The 22,162-nt window shown below is 37.3% G+C and overlaps 2 protein-coding genes across 4 annotated transcripts in view; both read left to right on the top strand.

Annotated features, from left to right (window-relative positions):
- FBXL17 (F-box and leucine rich repeat protein 17) overlaps positions 1 to 22,162 on the top strand; it is a 288,161-nt gene that overhangs the window by 17,756 nt on the left and 248,243 nt on the right. The window lies entirely within an intron of this gene.
- LOC127468950 (uncharacterized) overlaps positions 8 to 22,162 on the top strand; it is a 248,866-nt gene continuing 226,711 nt past the window's right edge. Inside the window, exon 1 of the mRNA XM_051782683.1 lies at positions 8 to 21,000. Coding sequence (XP_051638643.1) covers positions 11,252 to 12,190 — 939 coding nt within the window. The 5' untranslated portion in view covers positions 8 to 11,251 and the 3' untranslated portion in view covers positions 12,191 to 21,000. The remainder of the gene's footprint in view (positions 21,001 to 22,162) is intronic.

The following is a 22,162-nucleotide window of genomic DNA, read 5'->3' as shown; positions in this document are numbered from 1 at the left end:
GTACATATCATGATTTTTTACTTCCCGAGGTATTTTCATTGTCAAAAGCTTTCTCCTACTTTTTATCTGTTTAAAATGTTCTTCTAAATAGCTGCTTTTTGCCAGTGAATTGCTTAAAAACGTTCTCTAGCTGTGAAAATTGTGATTCTGCAGAGATGGCTTGGAAGGTACAAGTTAAGCTACACATATTAACTTTTAGTTTTCAACATAACATTCCAGGAGTAATTGTTTGGGAGATGCCTGATTTCTGTAGGAAAATGCTTAGTTCGTGTGGAATGTTTCTTTTGTTTCTACGAGTACAGTAAAAAATGCAAACTTACCTAAATTACAAGATATTTGGAGGTTGGGTTCTTGATTACAAGTAATATGCTCTGATAATATTTTCTTGAAATATGCCACTTTCTCATCAAGATAAAGTAGAGCAGTGTGCCTGTGCTAGTAAAAGGAAGTTGAGAAGTAATAAAATGATTTTGTGTCCTAGTTATAAGAGCCTCTGAAATGATGGTTTCTAATGTAGAAAGCCGGTAGCTACTAAATGGTGTAGTAGAACACCAACTTTATGGTTTTTGGGTTTTATTTTTTAAAATTTTTTCTTGCAAGTAAGTAGGCAAGCTTGCAGTTGAATTTTTAACTATCAGCTAATGTTATGGTTATAACCTTTTGTTTAAAAATTGTTCAACTGGAACAAACAAATTGTGATTGTAAGAAAACAATGTATGTTATATTCAAGAATTATTTGATACTTGGCTTCAAATAGATAAAAGATATACTAATGCTTAAGATAGTTGATTTGAGAATGGTTTGTATTTAAAAAAAAAAAAAGGCAGGTAACTATTGGTTTTGGTCAGAATTGTGGAAGGTCGAAAAAATAGGAGATAATGACCAAACTGAGATCTCAGTGGTTAGCTTTGTAAAGTCCCACTTCAGCTCCATAAATCTCGATATGTAAACATGTGTCCTACTTAGAAGAACTGGGACCAGTTCATCACTGTGTGGGTGTAACCCAAACTCTGTATTCTACAGCCTCCCTGTCATTTCCCAGGAACTGTTAACAACAGACCATTTGCAGCAGCTGCCCAGAGCACACCTGACCCCTCAGGCTATAAGCTGGGTGTTAAGAGGCCTGTGAGATAGGAGGATGCTCCTGTCCTCACTCTCACACTCACAATCACCCATTATAGAACTCCCTGCCCTGGGGGAGGTACTGGGCATTCCTGTCTGAACCTGAGGGTATATAATCTTGGGGTCTTGGGACTTCTGGTACCACTCGTGGGATCCAGAGGAGCACCAGAACCTCGACTGGACTGCGACCACCACTCGCACCAACAGGTTTGTTTTTTTTTTTACTCTCCTTTTGCTTTGGACTCACGGAACAATGTGGGTCTCAGCACGGGAGCCAACAAACACCACTCTGTTCATGCCCCACGATGCTGGGTTATACATCTGGGTTTTTGTGGGCTAAAACCAATTGTTTGTCTGTATAATTGTATTTATTGTATTATTTTTATTAAATTGTTATTCTGACTTATAATCTCTTTTGAGTTGGGTTCATTTCCCGTGCCAGTTTACCTTTAAACCAGCACAACATGAAATAAGTTGTAAAACTGTTATCAACTCCAGCGTGTTGAATCTTTAGGATAAAATAACACTTGAACAATGCCACTACATGACAAAGCTTCCGAAACTCCTGTGCTTTCCCCTTGCCAGGGGCAAGAGACTTTCAAATCTAGTTGAAAATGTAATTTTGTATGATGAACAAAAAGAAATTGCACAAGTTCTCATGCAGTTGGTAAAAGAAAAGTTTTCACATTCCAAAATAAAAAACAATAGTAACTGTTTAATGCCACGGAGTTATCTTAAAAGGGAGTAGTGGCTGGCAAATGATTTGTCCAATTCTGTGGGTTACTTTTTCTGTAAGACTGTCTTTTTAAAAAAAACCTTTAGTATTCCTACTCTTTTGGTGAAGGTGGTTTGGGGAAATAAGTGTATGTGTGTGTGTTTTCAAAATAAGTAGGTATTCATTCTATGAAATCAAAATATTGTGTGGCAAGAAGAGTGTTCTTGACTTGCGAGGGCTTGTTTTGTGTTTTTGAAATTCACAGATTGTCAGTATGCTGCGGAAAGAATACTCCTTCCCCAGCTTTGTAAGCAACTGCTGTAGCTTCCATGTGAATACTGCAAATAGAGTCTGTGTTTTGTATTTTCTTGTTTATTCCTTTTTCAGAGCTGCTCAAAATGTGACTCTTACAGGCAATTTCTGTTAATTTCAAGATGTGTAGTGCATTACAGATAGTACATGATAGTTGAGTTTTCATGTAGACTCGTCTCACACTAATGGGTTTTTTCGCTTCAGCCACGCAAAGGCAACCAGCAACTAAATAATGCCTTTGTGAATGTTACTTTGCAGTAAAATGTGCGTGAATCAGGCAGCACAGTTCACTTGCTTCATCTGTTGCTAAGTAACTCCATTATCAGACTGCTGAGCAGAAACAGAGAAAGCAGAATTTATGTTCTGATTGTGGAATATGCTAAACATTTCACAGAAACTAGAGCCTTTCCTATCTTTGAAGTGCTGATTATGTCGTGGTAATAAGTGAAAGCTGCAAATAATAAATGGCACAAAAGATCTAAGAGGAAAAAGTTAATGTTGCAAGGCTAAATTAATAAAAGGTTTTTGTTGTTTGTATAACTGTTTAGGATTTGTCTCTCTTGAAAATATGTTTATTTTTCTTCTGTGCTTTGAATTAAAGAAAATTATATGCTGAACCTCTTTTCTGAAGCATAGTGGCTGAATTGGGAACCTAGTGAAAAAAAAATTATGACACTGCAGGACTTTTAAGTATAGTGAAGCTTGTGTGTGCTGGTATGTTGGGATGTCTCTCCTTATCTGTCTCCAAGCACTCTGGTACAATCAAGTAATCTATCAGAAATTCAGAAAACAGATTATAACTCTGCCCAGACAAAACCAGAAAATTTCTTAGCTTCTTGGTTTAGTTGGACTTCCTATTTTATGGTCGTGACTGGTATGGACTGCTATAGCTTCCGTGTTTTCATCACATGCATGATTAATGTAAATTCAGCTGGTGGAAGATGAATGGGTTAATTTCATTGTTATCTGTTAACCAGCTGGTTTTGGTTGTTTTTTTTGTTTTTGTTTGTTTGGTTTTTTGTCTGTCCACCCCAGATAGAGAGCACATACCTTCAGCTGCAAAATCAGAGAAATGCTCCACACTAGCTTATAGTACTCTCACTGAGACATTGACTGTGGTGTACTTAGCCTGAATTTTCAAGGAGAATTAACACTTTTCATTGCAGCCTTTCATAGAAGAGTGGAACCCTGAAAGGTTTTAAAGGTTTTGTGACTTCATCATAGAGAGATGCAGAAGTTTGTGACTACAGTTCACCCAAAGGCGAGGATTACCTCCAGAAGCAATTTGGTACAAGCTGTCTGTAAACTCTCCTTTCTTTATTATCAGTAGAGTTGATCTAGATTTGGGAGCTCATTTTAGAGCTGAAGAAAAAACGTCTCCACTTAACTAGTTTGATTTTACACGCTATTTTCTCTTTAATTACCTTTCCTTAATTGAGTGACTTAACGGCTAAAATGGCTAAAATACAGTGGTTGCTGAAACTTAACAGATAGAAGTTACAAATCTTTTCCTCCCTTTTCCACTCAATGTCTGTGTTTTTTTCATGATGAATTGGATGTGAATGATGAGAAAGATCTTCTAAAGATAAAGGGAGGTGGAGTTTTAGATAGTGGAAGAGAATGACAATATTCCTACCTCTAGACTTACTTCCCTTAATCTCCTTTCTCTTTTTCAAGCCCTTTAAGGGTGGATGGGAAATAATACTGCAACTAAGCTACTGTAGGTAGAACACTGGCAGCATTTCTTCCTTTCCAGTAAAATGATCTTGTGAAGTAGATCCTTAAAGACAAATTATGTGTCTGATGGTTCCCAGATATGTTCATTAAGGCAGTTATGTTCTAACTTGACCATGTTTTTAGTTCTTTCTGGTCTCTTGCTTCTGTTCAGGAACAGTGTCTGCTGTGAGTGGAGGACATTTCAAGATAACACTTTGAGATTTTGGCCCAACTGGCAATATGTTTGATGTGTGATAACACTTCTTTAGTAAATATTTTACAGTTATTTAACGTTAATTTAACGATTTTCTTAAAGGTGAGTATTCTGTTAATGTTCTGCCCACCTTTGCAGTTTGCAGCAGATACGATTTGAAATTCATGTTAACTGTGATGCTATGTTTGATAGCAACTAAAATATTTGAGATATGTAAATAATATACTTTTTTAGTTTTAGTAAAAAAGAATTAAGTTTTGTCACATAATTGAACACTTAACATATGCTTTTAAAGCATTGACTGGAATAATCCTAATATAAAATATATAGGAAAAAATAAAATTAATTTTCATGCTTTTTGAATAATCAGCATTGTGTAATCTGGTTCATTTATGTCTTACTGAGGTTCCCCACCCTCCTCCTGTTTTTTTTACTTTGGGAAGCATTTCTCTTTCTACTTCATACAAGTCATCTACAAAACACTTACTTCAGCATTGTACCCTGTGCATGACACAGGGTAAACGTGGAGAGGAGAGTACTTTACTCTGAGTTTAGTCCAGACAAATTGTTTCAGGAGAGGAGTCAGTATTATGAGGCATATAAACACCTCAGAGGTGTAGAATGTATAGACATAACTTACTTTGTTTCACTGGTAGCAACTAAATGAAAGAAAGTTTATTGAAAAACACTCCAAAAGATTGTAACATCCCTATCCTTTTTCCATTCCCCGCAACATATACCATATGCTATTTTACTTTTTACATCCAATTACTTAAAACTGTTCTACTTGGAGGAATTTCAGGAAAAGAGGTGTTTTCCCATGCTTCTTTTTGCATACTTTCCCAAATTACTTTCTGACTAATTTATTTCATTATTCAAGGTTTCAAAAAGAGCTGTAGTTGTTCAGACTTACCCCTTCAATACGAGTTTTTTAACCAAAATCTCATGTTCAGCAGGACCCTGCTGCTGGTTTTCTTTGTGGACACTTCCTTCTTTAGGCACAACCAGGTTGTCTGCAGCAGTCTCAGGCACTGGATTTATAAAAATAAATAATCCAATAGTGTGGAAATCCCTGGGAATTTATATCGTTATTACTTATACCGCTGCTGCTCATGTGCTCTTCACATGCTGTGTTCCAATAATATTTTTTGTTCTATGCTCTTGTAACACCTTAATGGATTCTTTCTTGAACTTTGAGTTGACGTCTTGTTGTGTGGCAGCTTCTGCTGACAACTGTAGCCTCCTCATCTGGTTTTCTAGTGCACCTGCTCACTGGCAGAGCGTGGAAAGGTAAAAAACCACTAGACTTAGGATAATAAACATTGCTTAGCAACAACCAAAACTTCAGTGTGTTGTCAGTATTCTTCTCATAGTAAAGCCAAAGCACAGCATTGTACCAGTTACTGGGGAGATGACTAAGCCAATTAATTAGTCCAACTGAAAGCATATCCGGGTCCAAGTTTGCAGCTTCTGACCTAAGGCTTCAGCAATTCCAGCTACTGATCCTAAGGAAGCAACATACTAAATCACATAGCACTGTAACTCCATGTAACTTGTTATACTTAGAACTTATATAATTGATAGTTATTCAGCTAAAGTATCTCTCAATAACTAATTGCTTGCTAAATGTTTATATGTATTTAGGATGATTATGGAATCATAGAATGGTTTGGGTTGGAAGGGACCTTAAACATCATCTGGTTCCAACCCCCCTGCCATGTTCGAGGACACATCCCAGTAAGCAGGAGGCTCAAAGCCTTATCCAACCTGGCCCGTTCCAGAGATGAGGCCTCTGCAACATTTCTGGGCAGCTTTTTCCAGTGCCTTACTGCCCTCATGGTGAAGAATTATGTCGATACTGAGATTGATATCTTTATATTGTAGTTTTGGATAATGGTGCTTTATCTTCCGTCAAGTATTAAATTAGAGTTTTCTAAAGCAAAAATGTTGTACAGATGACGTGCTGGTGCTGTAAACTAGTAGCAATAAAGTCTCTCTTGTATTTTAGTTTCTGAAACACATTACATATGCACCAAAACCAACTAATCACAGAATCATAGACTCAACTGGGTTGGAAAAGACCTCCGTGATCATCAAGTCCAGCCCTTGGTCCGACACCACTGTGGTTACTAGACCATGGCACTAAGTGCCACATCCAGTCTCATCTTAGAAACCTCCAGGGACAGTGAATCCACCACCTCCCTGGGTGGATGTACCAAAGAAGTAAGTTCAGCGCTTTAGAAATGCAATGAACAACTGTACTGATACTAAGCTGAGGTATGGGAAGCCATGCCTTCATAAGAACTGTTTGAGATGTCTGTTTAATAGTAAAAGCCTCATGGAAAATTTAGTCTTTCAACAAGCCTTTCTGAAACATTTACTTTATTCAATTTTTTAACTCAGTAAAATGGTTTGGTCAGTTCTTTAGAAATCTGATACAGTTTATTTCTCAGAGTTCGATATTTTTTTTCCCCTTTTTTTGTTTAGATCTGTTGCATCTGGACAGTTTCTGTAATACTGTTCTTACCATAAAACATTTATATAGAGTTGATGCTAATAGAAGAAAAAAGTGGTGTACTGGTATACATGTGCATAAAGAAGTATCTGCTGTAAAGGCATATGAAGCACTATGCAGGCGTTATTTTCTACATAAAGGTTTCTGTAAGTTATCTGACAATAAGTACAATATGGTGTCGTCACCCTTAGGTGGCAGCATTGACTTTGTAGTGGTGACACGGGCCTTTGAGTCCTTGCTGTAGGGAATTACCAGTGCACAGCAGATAATTTCGGAATATTGTGCTGGTTCCACAGATCCTTCTTCGGTTCAGCTGCCAGGATCGCCGTCAAAGTAACTCCTAAGTGTCTCAATAAGGTCAGCTATATGGTTTCACCACTCCGTGCTTATTTTCTTTTTTCCTTTTTTAGCAAGTACTGCATTTATTGAGCTTTTTAACCAACTGTTCCATGTTGTGGGCTTACTTGTACAGTGGGGGTGTGTGTACACATTTTTAAAGCAACTAACAACTGTATTGTTACATTAATTGTACTTCTTTACTTGTTAGGTTACATGTAGTTGATCAATGGCTGTGCCTACTCTACAGTGTAAAAAAACTTTCATTTTTTGTATCTGTATGAAAATTAGTTATTATACTGCTTAGAGTACGTCTTTGGGCTGTAATTTACTACCACTTTTAATGAACATTTTATGTATAAAACTATATAGTACATACACTGTGAATTAACATAATAACAAAGAACTGAAGGATGGAATAAAACAGGAGTATAAAAGTGGCTGATGCAGAACTTTCTGTTACTTTTTGGTCAGCATTATAAGGTGATCATTAATTTGATACTTGCAGGTGATGTATTTTGCATATAATAGAAAAGGTTAAATGCATTTATTTATACATTCAAGTGACGTCCGCTTATGCCTGCGCATTATTGTCTGACATGTTAGTTATCTTGTACATCAAACTTAGGAAGAACTGTAACAGATAACGTTCTTAACGTTGAAGATTCAGGTGCTTAAAGTCCAGGTGGATGGATGTAATGTGAAAAACCTAAATGCAACGTACAAGCAGATTTCAGCAAGGTGCGAGTTTTAAGTACAAGTCAGTGTCTATGCTTTCGGTGTAGTTAGTGAAAGAGCCCTAGTATACTGTAGTTGAAATACACACCTCAGACAATGGTATTACAGAAATTAGTAGTATCTATATGGTATTTCTCTGTTTCTGTTTCTGTTTTTATGAAGTGCTCTATCAAACTGCAAATGGAAATTTGAAATGTAATTAATAGTCAGCTCAGAAGATGCCCATACACTGTCTTTACAGTAGTTTGTGTATTTTGACCTATTAGCATTTTATGTAAAAAAAAATGCATGTAAGTAAAAGCAAATTAATAGACAGTTGCAATAGCACGTTGCCTTCAAAAGAGGCTTTTACTGAAACTGAAGAAACTCCATAGTAATATGTAACTGCTCTACTGAAAGAGATGACCAGAAAAAATATGCACAGTGAAATTATATATTTTTTTCCCCTCTGGATTCCAGTAATTAATAAATTTTTTGAGAAAGTTTGTGCTTTGTACTGATTACTTAAATGATAAATTGTTACTGAACTAAGCAAAATGTTTAAGTTTAATTATGTAGGCTAGATTTGCATAAATTTTAATGGACACAATAGATCTTGAATTAAAGTAGAGTGTTGAGTGTAGGCACTTTGGATTCTTTTGGGGTTTTTTGTGGGGTTTCTTTGGCTGCTTGTGTTGCCGAACAAGTTACTTGAGCTTTTAATTAAAAACTTGATGACCAGGAATTGGTAGCTGGACGTGGAACCTTTTTGAATGTTTGAAATAGCCATATTTAATTGTCCTTTGAGTCAGTGGTCCAGATATTATTACACTACTTTAGTCATAAATCAGTTTACATAATACTAGAATGAAAAATCTTTCCACTAAAATGTGTGCTGCTACATACTAAGGTCACCTAAATTGAGCTGAAATAAAAATCTTCAAATTTCCATAGTTAGTGTTTGTTTATTTTTTTAATCTGGTGGTAGCTTCTGTCAAAGAGACTACTGGGAAACTCCAGATGAATTACTTGTAGTTCTTAATTTTTAAAGTTGGTATCTTGATCCATACTGTACTTCGTAAAAATCTTCAGCCATTTGCTTAAGGATAGCAATAAATCAAAACTGATAGTATATCTCCTAGTGAGCTGTGATGCTTACTGAAAGAGATCACAAGTGTGATGCTGTGAAGCAAATCCTTAAAACTGTCAGCATTATTATTTTAAAATGGTGGTAATTTGCATCAATCAAAGATTGATTATATAGGGCAAAGACAAGATTATGTAAAAGTAATGAATGACAGGCATCTTTGTTTATATCATCTGTTCCTGCAAATTCCAGTTGAACTTTTTATCTTTCTGAAGCTAGAAAAATGAACTTGTCAGATTTCCAAAGCTGTGTGAAAACACTTTGTTTCCCAAAGACTTTCACTGTAACTTTACATGGGTTACAGTTTTAAGTATGAGAGATGAAGCCTTGTACACAGTTAGGTGTAATGGAAGTAGGTTCTACAAATGTTTGCCATTCCCTCTCCTCATGTTTCCATAGTGACCAGTATCTGGGAACACACATGGATATGAGGAGGAGCTTGTGTACTTATAGCTAGTTGTGTTCTCCAAAGTACTTTATTGTTGGTATGTATGTGACAGGGCAAATTGAATGGACATGGATTTACACTTGGATTTCCACTTTTAGTGCAAATTTATCAGCCATACCTAAACTTGCTTTTCATATTCCACACCTTAAGTATTTAATCCTAGAAATTACAGCATTATTTACTGTAGAATTGGCTCTGGTCTTTCATCTGTCATTGTTCTTTTTATTCAGAATGCAAATGTTTAAAAAACTGTGTTTGGACTTTAGACATAGGTCCTGTGGTACCTATTGTAGCTAATCTTGAATGTCCTATTCTGCCTTTCAGAACTATGTACAGTTTTGCCCCAGTATTTTTCAGAGTCCTTAGCTTAGTGTTCCTCCTTTCTCCTGTTTTGTATTGTTTGTTTGTTTTTTTTTTTAATTTTATTTTATTTCAGTTTATTTTATTTTATTTATCCATAATAACTATCAGAAAGTTCTGTTGTATCTGAGACTTTCCCTAAAGATTGTCTTGCTGATGTGGTCGTCAGGCACCAGCTTGTGATTGTTTTCTGGTCTCCGTGCTCTGCTGCATCCAAATGTGGTGGATTTTTTTGTTTGTTTGGTTTCGTGGGGATTGTATCTTACTCTGACATTATGCAATTATGCAATGAAATTATTGTTTTATAAAACTGCAAAATTATTTTTAAACCTTTTAAGCTTTTTGAGGGTTATAGCTATATGTCTCTCTCTGTTTTGTCACTACTACTCTACTGATTCTTTCCCCCATCCCACCATAGGCAATGAGCGGCAGCCTGTGTGGGGCTGAGCTGCTGACTGGGGTTGAACCATGACACTGGAAAAGTTAGTGCTGGTGTTCCATTTCCTACCAGTGTGGTAAAATTATAAGTATGGTTTAAGAATACTTTCTGTCTGAAATATGAAAATGTAAATTAGAAAAAAAAATCTATTACAAAATCATGGTGAAAAAGATCAGGAGGGATGGACACGCTTCAAGAAGGAAGTCTTGAATGCACAGGAGCAGGCTATCCCAGTGTACTGAAAGACAAGCCAGTGAGGAAGATGGTCAACCTGGCTGAACAGGGATATTTTAAAGGAAATTAGGGGAAGAAAGAAAGTTTACCGATTATGGAAAAAAGGGCTGGCTACTCATGAAGAGTTTAGGAATATAGTTAGGTCACCTAGAAAGAAAATGAGAGACAAAAGCACAATTTGAACTTGATCTAACCACTTCCGTTATGGATAACAAGAAGTGCTTCTCCAAATACATCAATAGCAAAAGGAGGGGCAAGGAAAACCTCCATTCTTTGTTAGACATGGTGGGGAACATAGTCACCAAAGATGAGGAAAGGGTGAGGTACTTAACACCTTCTTTGCCTCAGTTTTCAACAGTAAGACAGGTTTTCATTAGTACAGCTGGCCTCTGGAGCTGGTAGACAAAGACAGGAAGCCGAATAGCCCCCCTGTACTCCAGGGGGAAACAGTTACGGCCTGCTGAGCCACTTGGATCCTCACAAGTCTATGAGACCAGATGGGATCCATCCTAGGGTGATGAGGGAGCTGGAGGAAGAGCTCACCAAGCTGCTCTCCATCATTTACCAACAGTCCTGGCTCACTGGGGAGGTCCCAGATGATTGGAAGCTGGCGAATGTCACACCCATCCACAAAAAGGGCCGCAAGGAGGACCCGGGAAACTACAGGCCCATCAGCCTGACCTCAGTGCCTGGCAAGGTTATGGAGCAGACCATCCGAAGTGCAATCATACAACATACAGGATGGACAAGGGATCAGACCCAACCAGCACGGGTTTAGGAAGGGCAGGTCCTGTCTGACCAACCTGATCTCCTTTTATGATCAGCTGACCCGCCTGCTGGATGAAGGGAAGGCTGTGGATGTGTCTGTCTAGACTTCAGCAAAGTCTTTGACACCGTCTCCCACAGCATTCTCCTGAAAAAGCTGGCAGCCCATGGCTTGGACAGGGGCACTCTGTGCTGGGTTAGGAATTGGCTGATGGCCCAGAGAGTGGTGGTGAATGGTGCTACATCCAGTTGGCGGCCAGTCACTAGTGGTGTCCCCCAGGGATCAGAGTTGGGCTTAGTTCTGTTTAATATCTTTATTGATGATCTGGATGAGGGAATTGAGTCCACCATTAGCAAATTTGCAGATGACACCAAGCTGGGGGGGAGTGTTGAACAGCTGGAAGGCAGGAGGGCTCTGCAGAGGGACCTGGACAAACTGGAGAGATGGTCTGATTCCAGAGGGATGAGATTCAACATGGCCAAGTGCCGGGTCCTGCACTTTGGCCACAACAACCCCATGCAGTGCTACAGGCTGGGCACAGAGTGGCTGGAGAGCAGCCAGGCAGAAAGGGACCTGGGAGTTTGGGTTGACAGGAAGCTGAACATGAGCCAGCAGTGTGCCCAGGTGGCCAAGAAGGCCAAGGGCATCCTGGCCTGGATCAGGAATAGCGTGGCCAGCAGGACCAGGGAAGTGATTCTTGCCCTGGACTCAGTGCTGGTGAGGCCACACCTGGAGTGCTGTGTCCAGTTCTGGGCCCCTCAGTTCAGGAAGGATATTGAGGTGCTGGAGCAGGTCCAGAGAAGAGCAACAAGGCTGGTGAAGGGACTTCAGCACAAGTCCTGTGAGGAGAGGCTGAGGGAGCTGGGGCTGTTCAGACTGGTGAAGAGGAGGCTCAGAGGAGACCTCATCACTCTCTACAACTCCCTGAAAGGAGGTTGTAGCCAGGTGGGGGTTGGTCTCTTCTCCCAGGCAACCAACAGTAGGACAAGAGAGCATGATCTGAAGCTGTGCCAGGGGAATTTTAGGAAGAAATTTTTTACGGAGAGAGTAATCAGACATTGGAATGGGCTGCCCAGGGAGGTGGTAGATTCACTGTCCCTGGAGGTTTTTAAGAAGAGACTGGATGTGGCACTTAGTGCCATGGTCTAGTAATCATGGCAGGATCAGGGATTGGACTTGATGATCTGAGAGGTCTTTTCCAACCCAGTTGATTCTATGATTCTATGATTGGGAAATATTTAGTTTTTAACATTTTTCTGCTTTAACAGAGAGAAAACACCTGAGCAGTGTATAAGCTGAAATGGAAATGAAAGTAACTTTTTCAAGGTGAACGAAAAATTACTGCTAATGTTGATATTATCTAATTAGTACTTCAGTGTAGTAGGAAATAGTTGGTATTTGGAGGGCTAATCTAGACAAGAAATGACAGTAAGTTTGTTTCTTTTGCATTCTTTGTTAATTGAAATGACAACAAACACATACAAGTAAATGCTTTGAAATGTGCTTCCCTTACTGGTAAAGGCTAAAGAAATAAAAATGCCTGGCAAGCTTGTGTAACTTGATATTTGCGCTCTTAGGAGATGCATTCTGTGTAGGGTAGAAAAGTATCTCTGAGCTCATTAGCTGCTTGTATGGCATTTGCAAAAAAGCAATCAATCACAGGCCAGAACTCGCAGGCTGAGTTCTGCAAAACAGGGTTTGTTGTGAAGAATTGGTTCTACTCTGTGCTACCACTTTCTTCCCATGCACCATTTCCACTGTTCTGACCTGGGTAATCTCAGCCCTGTGAAGTGGGGGCATTGAAAATGAGTGGTTTTCTGCTGGGTTGATAAGCTGAGCTTCACTGTGCAGTGAAGTTTGAGAAGGTAATAAGTCTGTGAAGCATCATGGCTGATGTTAGGGCAGGAGTGTGCTTCAGGGTAGACAGGAATGGGCATCTGTTAAGATAGCTTTACTGTTCCATTAAACAGTATAGTGAATTATGGAAAAATTTCCCCATACTAAAAAACGAAAACAGAACAAAAAAACCACCAAAAAAACCCTCATGAGGGTAAGGTTTTCACTAAGTGTTTTCCTTCCTCCCAAAAGAAAAAAATACTGGTTTTGGTAGATGGGCCAGTGGGCCAACTTCAGTGTGTTTGAGTGTGCAGTGGCAATTCTGGTTTTCCAGAAGACTTCCTCTAACTACTTCCAAGGTTGCATTTTTACAGCAATGATCACCCAGTCACATAGTGCTGCTATTAAAGGTGTAGCTGTCCGTCTGCTGTTGTCTCCCTTATTAACAAAAGTGTCATGTGCCCAAAGGATTTATTCTGAGCCTTGTTTGTTTGGAGATGTGACACTTCTGATGCTCTCAGTGATTTTGCACCAGAAGTAGGGTTAGCCAGTTTGCTGCTGTCAGACTTAGCAACAGGGATGTTGCAAAGATGTTGTGACAAAAAAGGTGTTTACTTTGCGTAGAATATCAGCTTTGCAACTCCATCTGTGCAATTCTCTTTTATTGGATTTTGTGTTTGGAGACTTTTTATAGTTTTTAAAAGATACTTTTATAAACACAGTTTTATAGTTTTATTTAAAATCTTTTTACTGCTTTTTAATACGTTGTTTGATTTATTGTGTAATATACATGAAAATTAAAGTTGTTGGTTGCACTGAAGTTGTCTGTTTGGAGCAGGGGGGAGTGATAGTGTTAACCTTGTGCAGCCTCTTGAAAATACTAAGGGCTGTTTAGTTATGTGGAGAATACCTGTACTATACAACATGAGTAAGAGGTTTGTGATTGTATTCTTGAAATTGGATTATTTCAGCTACTATGTAAGTCTGTTTAAATATATTGTTATTTCATGAAAATGGGAATTTCTGGAATGAAATAGTGGTTGATAATTTCTATGGTTTTAGGCATTTATGAAAATACCCTAATGGTGCATACTTCAGAAATTTGTACTGTATAGATTTCAAAACAGCTGTATGTAGTACCATTTTCCTTCATCATTTTAGTGCCCATTACATTTCAGAATATCTTAGAAAATTCATTCTTCCTGTAGGGCTTATTCTTGTGCTAATGTCCTGTTTTGTTTTGTTTGGGTTTTTTTGAATGTCTCTTAGCACTGTGCAGTCTGAAAAGCACTGTACTATTCCTGTTGCTCATAATTTCTCCAGATTTTGAAGTATTTGCAATAAACTTTCAGTAACAATCTAGTTTTGACGTGCATGTAATGAGATAGAAATAGTATGGGTGTTAACAGTATGTACTTCCTGTTCTTTGCCTCTTTTTTTTTTTTTTTTTTTTTAATTTTACTTGGGAAAGGTGTTGCAAATAAACTATTATGGAAGGGTTGCTACAGCTGACCTTTTGTCTTTTTCGATTGTGATACTAGTCCTCAGTGAACTGATGTGAAACTGTGGTGCCTGTAGAGATAAGTGGTTGATTTTAATTTTGCTGCAAGAAAAGATATCTAGACAGTGAATTTTAAACTTGAATGGCACTCCTTTTATACTAATGCTATTATACAAACTGAAAATGAGGAACACTATCATCCTTCAGAAGAAGTAATTATTTTTTTGTCGGAAAACAAAGTTCTTGTGATTTTTATCTGGTAGGACTGTGATGTCCTGTGAAGGCCTTTACCCGCCTCCTCTGTTGTGGGTGAAGTTATCTGGAAATTCAAAACTCCTTTTCCTCTCCTATAAAATGCTCTGTTCTTGGACTGAAAAGTAGTATAGAACCAAGGGATATCCTGTATTGGCATGCTGTTTTAGTTCCCTTTCTTTCTGCTTTTACACGTCAATAGCAATTCTTCGAGTGTAGGAACAGGTCTAATGTATCTGTGGACCTGAATCATCCCCAAATAAAACTTGGGTGAGGTACTGCAAAAAAAGCTGCTATGTTAAGGTTTTTATTTTTATTTCTAACTTTGGATTTGCTAGTAATTTGCTCGAATCTTATGAAGGTAATGATAGTGCAGTTTGTGCATTAAATTAGACATACACAGAATATTGAAACAAGTATTTTAAGCTCCTGTTCTCAAACTACAGTAATTTTAAAGGAAAAATTTCAAGTATATTTTAATTAAGAACTAAATCTAGATACCTATTTTAAGCTATCCACTTACTAATGCATAAAAAGTGTATCATGTTACAGTAATCGCATGATTTGTAATGTGTAGATGTTTTTGTCTTCAGAACAATATTTACTTGCCATTTAGCAACAGCTTTTAAGCTTGAAGATGGACAAGATCATAGAAGGTGATTAGAGATATTAAATGTACATTAAAAAAAGTTAAAAACTTGGTGTTTGTGGTGATATAAGCACTTCTGATCTGAGGAATATCTTTCTGCAGTTGGTTTGCATTTAGATGTTGTGCAGAAGTGTTGTAATACAATATATATAAATGCTCCACCATTTTTGGCGTGTTATTTGAAGAACAAAAATTTAAATATTTCATTCTATAATATTATTTGGCTTATATTTTTAAAGAATTTTGCAAGCAAAAATGTAATATTTTAGTCTGGCACTTCAAATAGAAATTTTAATACATTCTTCTTGAATTAAACATGCTTTGTATCTTTCTGTGACTGGTATATGTAGGAGGTGCTGCTTTGAAAGAAGATAAATTTCAATGCATAATGAGGGACAACAGGCAGATCGAATATTTAGATACCTTGGCTTAAGAATTTGTGCCCAAAATAAATTGTTCTTTTAATCAGGTAACTCTGTTAATTATGTCATTCTTTATGTATCAAATCTACCGTGCTGGAATCACAGTTGACTTCTGCAGTAGTTATTATCCATCACAGGAGACTGCAATCCTCTTCCATCTATTTAATTCTCCAGGTATATTTGTTTGTGACAGATTTGGCTATCTTATTTATTTGAGTATTTATTTTTTGCAGTAAACACAGCAAATTACTTTCTTTGCTTAACATGTTTTTACTGGTGAACCTGTTTGTATTCAGAAGACATATGATTATGGTTTTCTTGATTTAAGCTTGTCATGCAACAAAGGCTGCGGAATGTAAAGAGTAATTACTAATCTCATACACCTCAAAATCAAAAGCAGCTGTTGATTTTGAAAACAAATTATTGGAGAATTACCAACTAGTTTAATATTGCTGTTTTACCTTTTCCGTGGGTCTCCTTGAAGTGAAGGCTAAGCCTAATCGAAGGATAGGTCAGTTGCCTTCTAGTGATGCTGCTCTCCAAACATATCCAGTCTTACAGCTTGTTCTGGCTTTTTTGTGGTGGAAGAGAATGGAGAGTGGCAGTCAGACTTTCCCCAAACTCAGTTTGTTTGTTTTTTTTCCCATTTTTGGGATGTGTTTAAGTTGTTGGTATTATTAGTATTAATTCTGAGATTAAATGTAAGCTACTTTTATCACAGAGGGTTACTAATTAGTACTGCACATGATCTTGTCTTTAAAATAAAAAATTACCAAAATAATAGATGAATATGGAATAAAAGGAATAGATTATGAGCATCATACTAGCTTGGAAAAATTAATTCTTGAATGTTTTCCGTGGTGTACAGTTTCCTCAAAATGAAAGGAGGAGTGAGAAATCGTATCTTAAAACATCGAGTCTGCCGAGAGGAATTATGGAAAATGTTTTTGGATTCATCTTTAAAAGTGAAATCTCATACATCTGTACAGCACTGTGTGAAAAATTAATTCACTTCTGAACTGGAATGCTTTTGCCATAGGTAGACTTCTGCCATATACATTACAGGTATAAATTCATAGGGATATTTTTGTGTTTTATTCTATGCTACCATTTTATAAGCTTTTAACAATGGATTTTGGTTATAGAAAACTGCCTTTAAAAAAGACAAATGTGTTTAGCAGGACAGATACTCACTCAGTGATGGTGCCCCATTTATAAATTTGGGAATTTATAACTGAATTTGCATGTGTTCCAATGTCTTAGTGAAATCCAGTCTATTATACTAACACTGTGATTTTTACCAGCTAAGCAAAAAAATCTTTATCAGTCAGTTTTCAAGCTATTCGTGTGTGAATTTATGAGCCACCAAGTGCCTCAATCAGTTTTTTGACTTCTTACAGATGAAGTACACAGAGAGTGAAGTTTTGAATTACTACCCAGTACAGCTTTTGAATTACTGTTGGGATTGAAGGCATTTTGTCATACCATATGCATATTGCTGCTTGTTTTCTTCCTTCTAAACACAATATTATGTAGATAAGTATCAATTTATAAAATGCTTAGATTTACTATGTTAAAATTAGTTGGGATAAATTGTATGCATCTGTATTGGGTGACGAACTCTACTGTGTCAATTTATTTCTTTTAAAGGCCCAATACTCAACATTATTTGTACATTGCTCAACTTATGGCCAGTGTGTGAGGAGTTCTGATGGATGGAGGCTGACAATTCAACCTCAATATTCTATTCCTGTTATTAAGAATGTGTTTTTTTTCTGACCACTGTGGACTGCTTGGGGCAATGGTGTGATGTGAGGGTAGAAAAGATGGAATTTTCCTCTACCTAATTATCGTCTATTTCAGGGGAACTGTTTATTTCTTGTAGGAACCAAAGTTGGTCTGTGGAGTGGTTTTAGAGTCTCTAATCTTTTTCAAAACTCTCTCTGCTTTCCAGTCAAGCAAAGAAAAACAGAATTCCAAACCTTCAGATAAAAGGAAAAATTGGGGCTCTTCTGTTGATTGAGAATTTTGATTTAACTGTAGCAGCATTAAATACTAACCTTAATAAAAAAAAAGAAAAAACAAGAAAAAGCTTTTATATGACTGATGGTATTTTTTTGAATCCTTTTATATCTATATTTTTATATATCCACATTTTTTTCTTTACCATTTCTCTCTGAAATCTAGATATTTTACAGAGGTTTTATCTTTGTTATTGAGTCTAATCTGGTTGTTATAGAAATACCATGTCATTTAATAACTAACTCATTTTTTCCTAAATAATTTGAGTGGTATCAAGAATGTTTATTGAAAGTTATTGTTTATCTCACAAAGATTTTAGATTTTTTTTATTTTATTCTCTTTTGCAAACTGTTTGAAGAAGGCAAAGGACTTCCATAATTTGTTTTCAAATTCAGGCGGTAGATTACAATTATGATGCAACCCCATAATTTTCACCTTGTTGTTATTTAGTGTTATTGCAATCCTTTTAAGTTGACTGAAGTGATTGTTTTTTCCCCCCTCAAGCTTTCCTTCTGTTGAGCACTTTTGTGTTTGTCTTACATACTTCCCTGGTTTATACTAAGTTTTCACTTATTGACACCAAGTTTTTTCAAGGTGTGTTTTGTTAGCTTTATATCTGTCTGATGCTGTTAACAATGGCATCCTCACAAAGCACAAACCCACAAAATTCCAAAAAAATTGCTGTTTTGCATCAGAACAAGTGTTAAGACTTTTATGAGAAGAGAAATTCTCAGCAAGAATACCTGAGTTAAGTGGTATCAACACAAGGTGATAGTAAGATCTGTTCCTCTTTGTACAGAACAGTTATTTGGTAGGATGTGACCTGTACAGTACAAGCTGGAAGGTGTATACATGGGGATGGTGTTAAGTTCTGAGTTTTTTTCCTTTCCCTCTCATACCCTTTCTTACAGAGAAGTGTGTTGCCGCTCCTTGCAGTTGGTCATGTTTTCCATGAAAATTATAATTTCAATGAACTTCATCTTTTCTGGAAAAGTGTCTAGCTCCAAATGCATGCTGACTTTCTAATTATTTGATTATCTTTCAAGTTTGCTAAACTTCTTTTTTTCTGTTATTTGAGGTTTTGTTTTTTTTACTTCTGGAACAGTTGAAGTATTTGTCTTCCAGGCTCTATTTTAAGTTACATATAGATTACCATACAAAGATATTTCATCAGTTGGATTCATGTGCATTTTGTTATATTCTGTTCAGATAAGCCTAGAAATATTGCAGATGCTTTTTGTTTTCTTTTCCTTGGATATTTCCAATAATTTTGACATCTTATGATTTTCTTTTAAATTCTGTAACTTTGTATTTTAACTTAAATCAGAGAGAGATCTGTTCCAGTTTAGTTCTCACAATTCTGTACATTAGTCCTCCCTGTATTATTTTGTTTTGAAGATTTTTTTTTTATTTCTTTATATTCATCTAGTACCTATTTGCAACAAAGGTGGTGTATCAATAGAGAGTGATAGATAAGCTTAAATTGTCAGACAAAATGTGATTTTCTTCTTTTAAAAAGCTGAATTTTGTCAAGAAACCATGGTTGTATTAAAAATTCTGAGAATCAGTGTTTGTCTTAAGGTAACCAGCTTCCTTAAATACAGATTGCAGGGCTTTAGTATTCCCAATTAGTGCCTTGCACAAAGTCTGACAAATCTGTCTGTTGTCATGACTTCCTTTAGCTGTTACATTTTTTATGTGATCTTGCAAGGATGGACTTGAGTAAATATTGTTGATGCTAATATAGTGGCCTGGAGTTTCTTGATGGAAAAGGGCTGAAAATGAAGGACCTCAATTTCTATGTGTTCTTTCACTTCCTTTCAGGATTATCCTAGGGTGCATGTGGGGATGTCAGCAAGTTTTGATGCGCTATTGCTGTGCATGATTATCTTGCCACATGAAGTTCAGCAGGCCACCAAAGAGGCCAGTTAGCTTCTGGAGTTTGAGTATTACTTTTAAGAGGGAATAATTGGAAAAATAAGTTGAATTTTCAAAAGAATTTAGTTAAAAATTAATAGTGACTAGAGGTACTGATTCTGAATCATGTAAGTGTTAATTAGACCTGCAACTCTTTAGGAGATCTGATTTCAGTTTTGGAAGTTAAGCAGTTTACATAATTGAGTTCCTATACACTTAGGTCTTCAAAAAGTTATTTCCAAATACTTTTAGTATGCTCAGTTCCTATTAATTTTGAAGTACGAGTATGCAACACTCTCTGGAAGAAAGGACCCTCTTACTTAGGGTATAAAATGTCTAATCTTTAAGAACAGACTCTGACCAATGTCATGCAAATCTATGTTTATGTAGTTGTGGAAAAGTGAGATTGTATCCTTTGTGATGTGAGTTTTCCTTCTTCAACTGGACTTCCAGACCGAAAAAGGGTGCATATCTTTCAAATATGTTACTACACTGAAATTCAAATATCATGGCTAGGCTTCACAAATGAAAATTTGGGAAGGGCTCTACCCACATTTGTTACAACCATGCTGGTGGCTAAAGAGGGCAATGTGAGATAGACAAGATCTATTGCAAAAGGCACAGCAGAAAGACTCCTTGGATGGTATCAGCAAGACACGATTCTTTCTGTGTTGTCTTTTCTCCTCGAGAGTGATCCTGTGTGTGTTCTCAAAAGCATCAGCAGCGTTACAGATGGTGTGTCTCCAGGTCTCCCGATTGGAGACCAGAGTAGACCAGTTATGATGATCAATGTGGCCAAGGCTGAGATGTTGTTTCAGGGAGTCCTTGTATCTTCTTTTCAGGGCTCCTCTCTTGCAGCAGCCAGTGGCAAGTTCACCATAGAGCACTATCTTAGGGAGGTGGTAGTCCTCTATCCTTGAGATGTGCCCTGCCCAATGCAGCTGTGTTCTCATTAACATGGCCTCAATACTTGTGACTGCTGTCTGTTCAAGAATAGACGTATTAGTCACATAATCTGACCAGTGGATGTTTAGGATTGTACGGAGACAGAGTTGATGGAAGCGTTCTAGGAGTCGCAGGTGGTGAAGGTAGATGACCCATGATTTGGACCCATATAAGGGAGTAGACAGCACTGTGGCTCTGTAAACACTGATCTTTGTACTTCTCATCAAGTGTTTATTTCGCCAAACTCTTTTATGGAGTTTTCCGAAGGCACTGTATGCCTTTGCTAACCTGTTGTCAATCTCTCCATCAATCTTACCATTCGAGGAGATGAGGCTACCTAGGTAATTAAACTGCTGGACTGATTTGAGCTCTGATTGGCCAATGGTGATATGGGGATGATGGAAGACTTCCTGAGGTGCAGGTTAATAGAAGACTTCTGTCTTCTTTAAGCTGACTTCCAGCCTAAAAAGCTCAGCAGCCTCAGCAAAACAGGATGTTAAACGCTGCAGAGCTGCTTCTGTGTGAGCGACAAGGGCAACGACGTCAGCATAAAGCAGCTCCCGGACAAGATGGTTTAAGGTCTTAGTGTGGGCCTTCAGTCACCTTAGGTTTAAAAGGCTTCCATCAGTACGGTATCGAATGTAGATACCATCCTGATCAGCGAGGTCTGCCATGGCCCTTTGGAGCATCATGCTGAAAAAGACAGTGAATAGGGTTGGTGCGAGAATGCAGCCTTGTTTCACACCATTAGTTATTAGAAAGGGCTCAGAAAGTGCATTGCCATATCTGACTTGGCCATGCTGATCCTTATGAAGTAATACTGTCATTTTAAGGAACTTGGGAGGACGTCCTAAATGTTCCAAAATCTGCCACAGACCTTTTCTGCTCACAGCATCGAAAGCCTTGGTGAGATTAACAAAGGTTACATAGAGACCTTTGTTCTGTTCCCTACACTTATGTTGCAGTTGTCTGAGAACAAATACATGTAATGACAAAGCTAAAACAAAATCTATATTATCATTGTTTGAACTATGTATATAGTATATTCTTGATTTTTATAAGAAAAATTTTAATTTTTTTTTATGTTCTGCAACTAACATGAGCTGCTTTAAAGTCCTCCTCTACTTTTCTTTAGCTGCTGTTAAAGCGCACAATAGTTGCAAGGAAGAAATGGATATAAAGAACTCACTTGTTTAGCTCTCAAACGCTTTTTGTGAACAAAACAAAAATCATATCCTCCTCCTCTCACTTGCCTTGCCCTTCCAGTGCTACAGGCTGGCAGCTGGCCTTTAGTGACCTCCTACAACATGAGTTGGAAAACTTTTGTAGTAATAGTTGGGGAAAAAAATGTGCCTCTCAGTTTAACTAGAGGACATTCACTGGCTTTTCTTTTCCAGGAAAAGAGGATTTAAACAAACTTTCCATAACATTTGTTGGATGTGTATTTCACAGTAACCACCATGAAGTTCACTGCATTTAAGGAGACGATGAAGCTGAGATGAAAAGATATAAATTCATGAAGACTCAGCTTCACAGCTGGTGTATAATCCTTTCTGTTGTCACTGGTGCCCTGGCCC

This window comes from Manacus candei, unplaced genomic scaffold (assembly GCF_025592945.1).
Source record: "Manacus candei isolate 608988 ecotype Guabito, Panama unplaced genomic scaffold, ASM2559294v1 h1tg000016l, whole genome shotgun sequence".
Taxonomy (NCBI): domain Eukaryota; kingdom Metazoa; phylum Chordata; class Aves; order Passeriformes; family Pipridae; genus Manacus; species Manacus candei.
The sequence above is the reverse complement of the archived record's forward strand: the minus strand, read 5'-3'. Positions and strand labels throughout refer to the sequence as shown.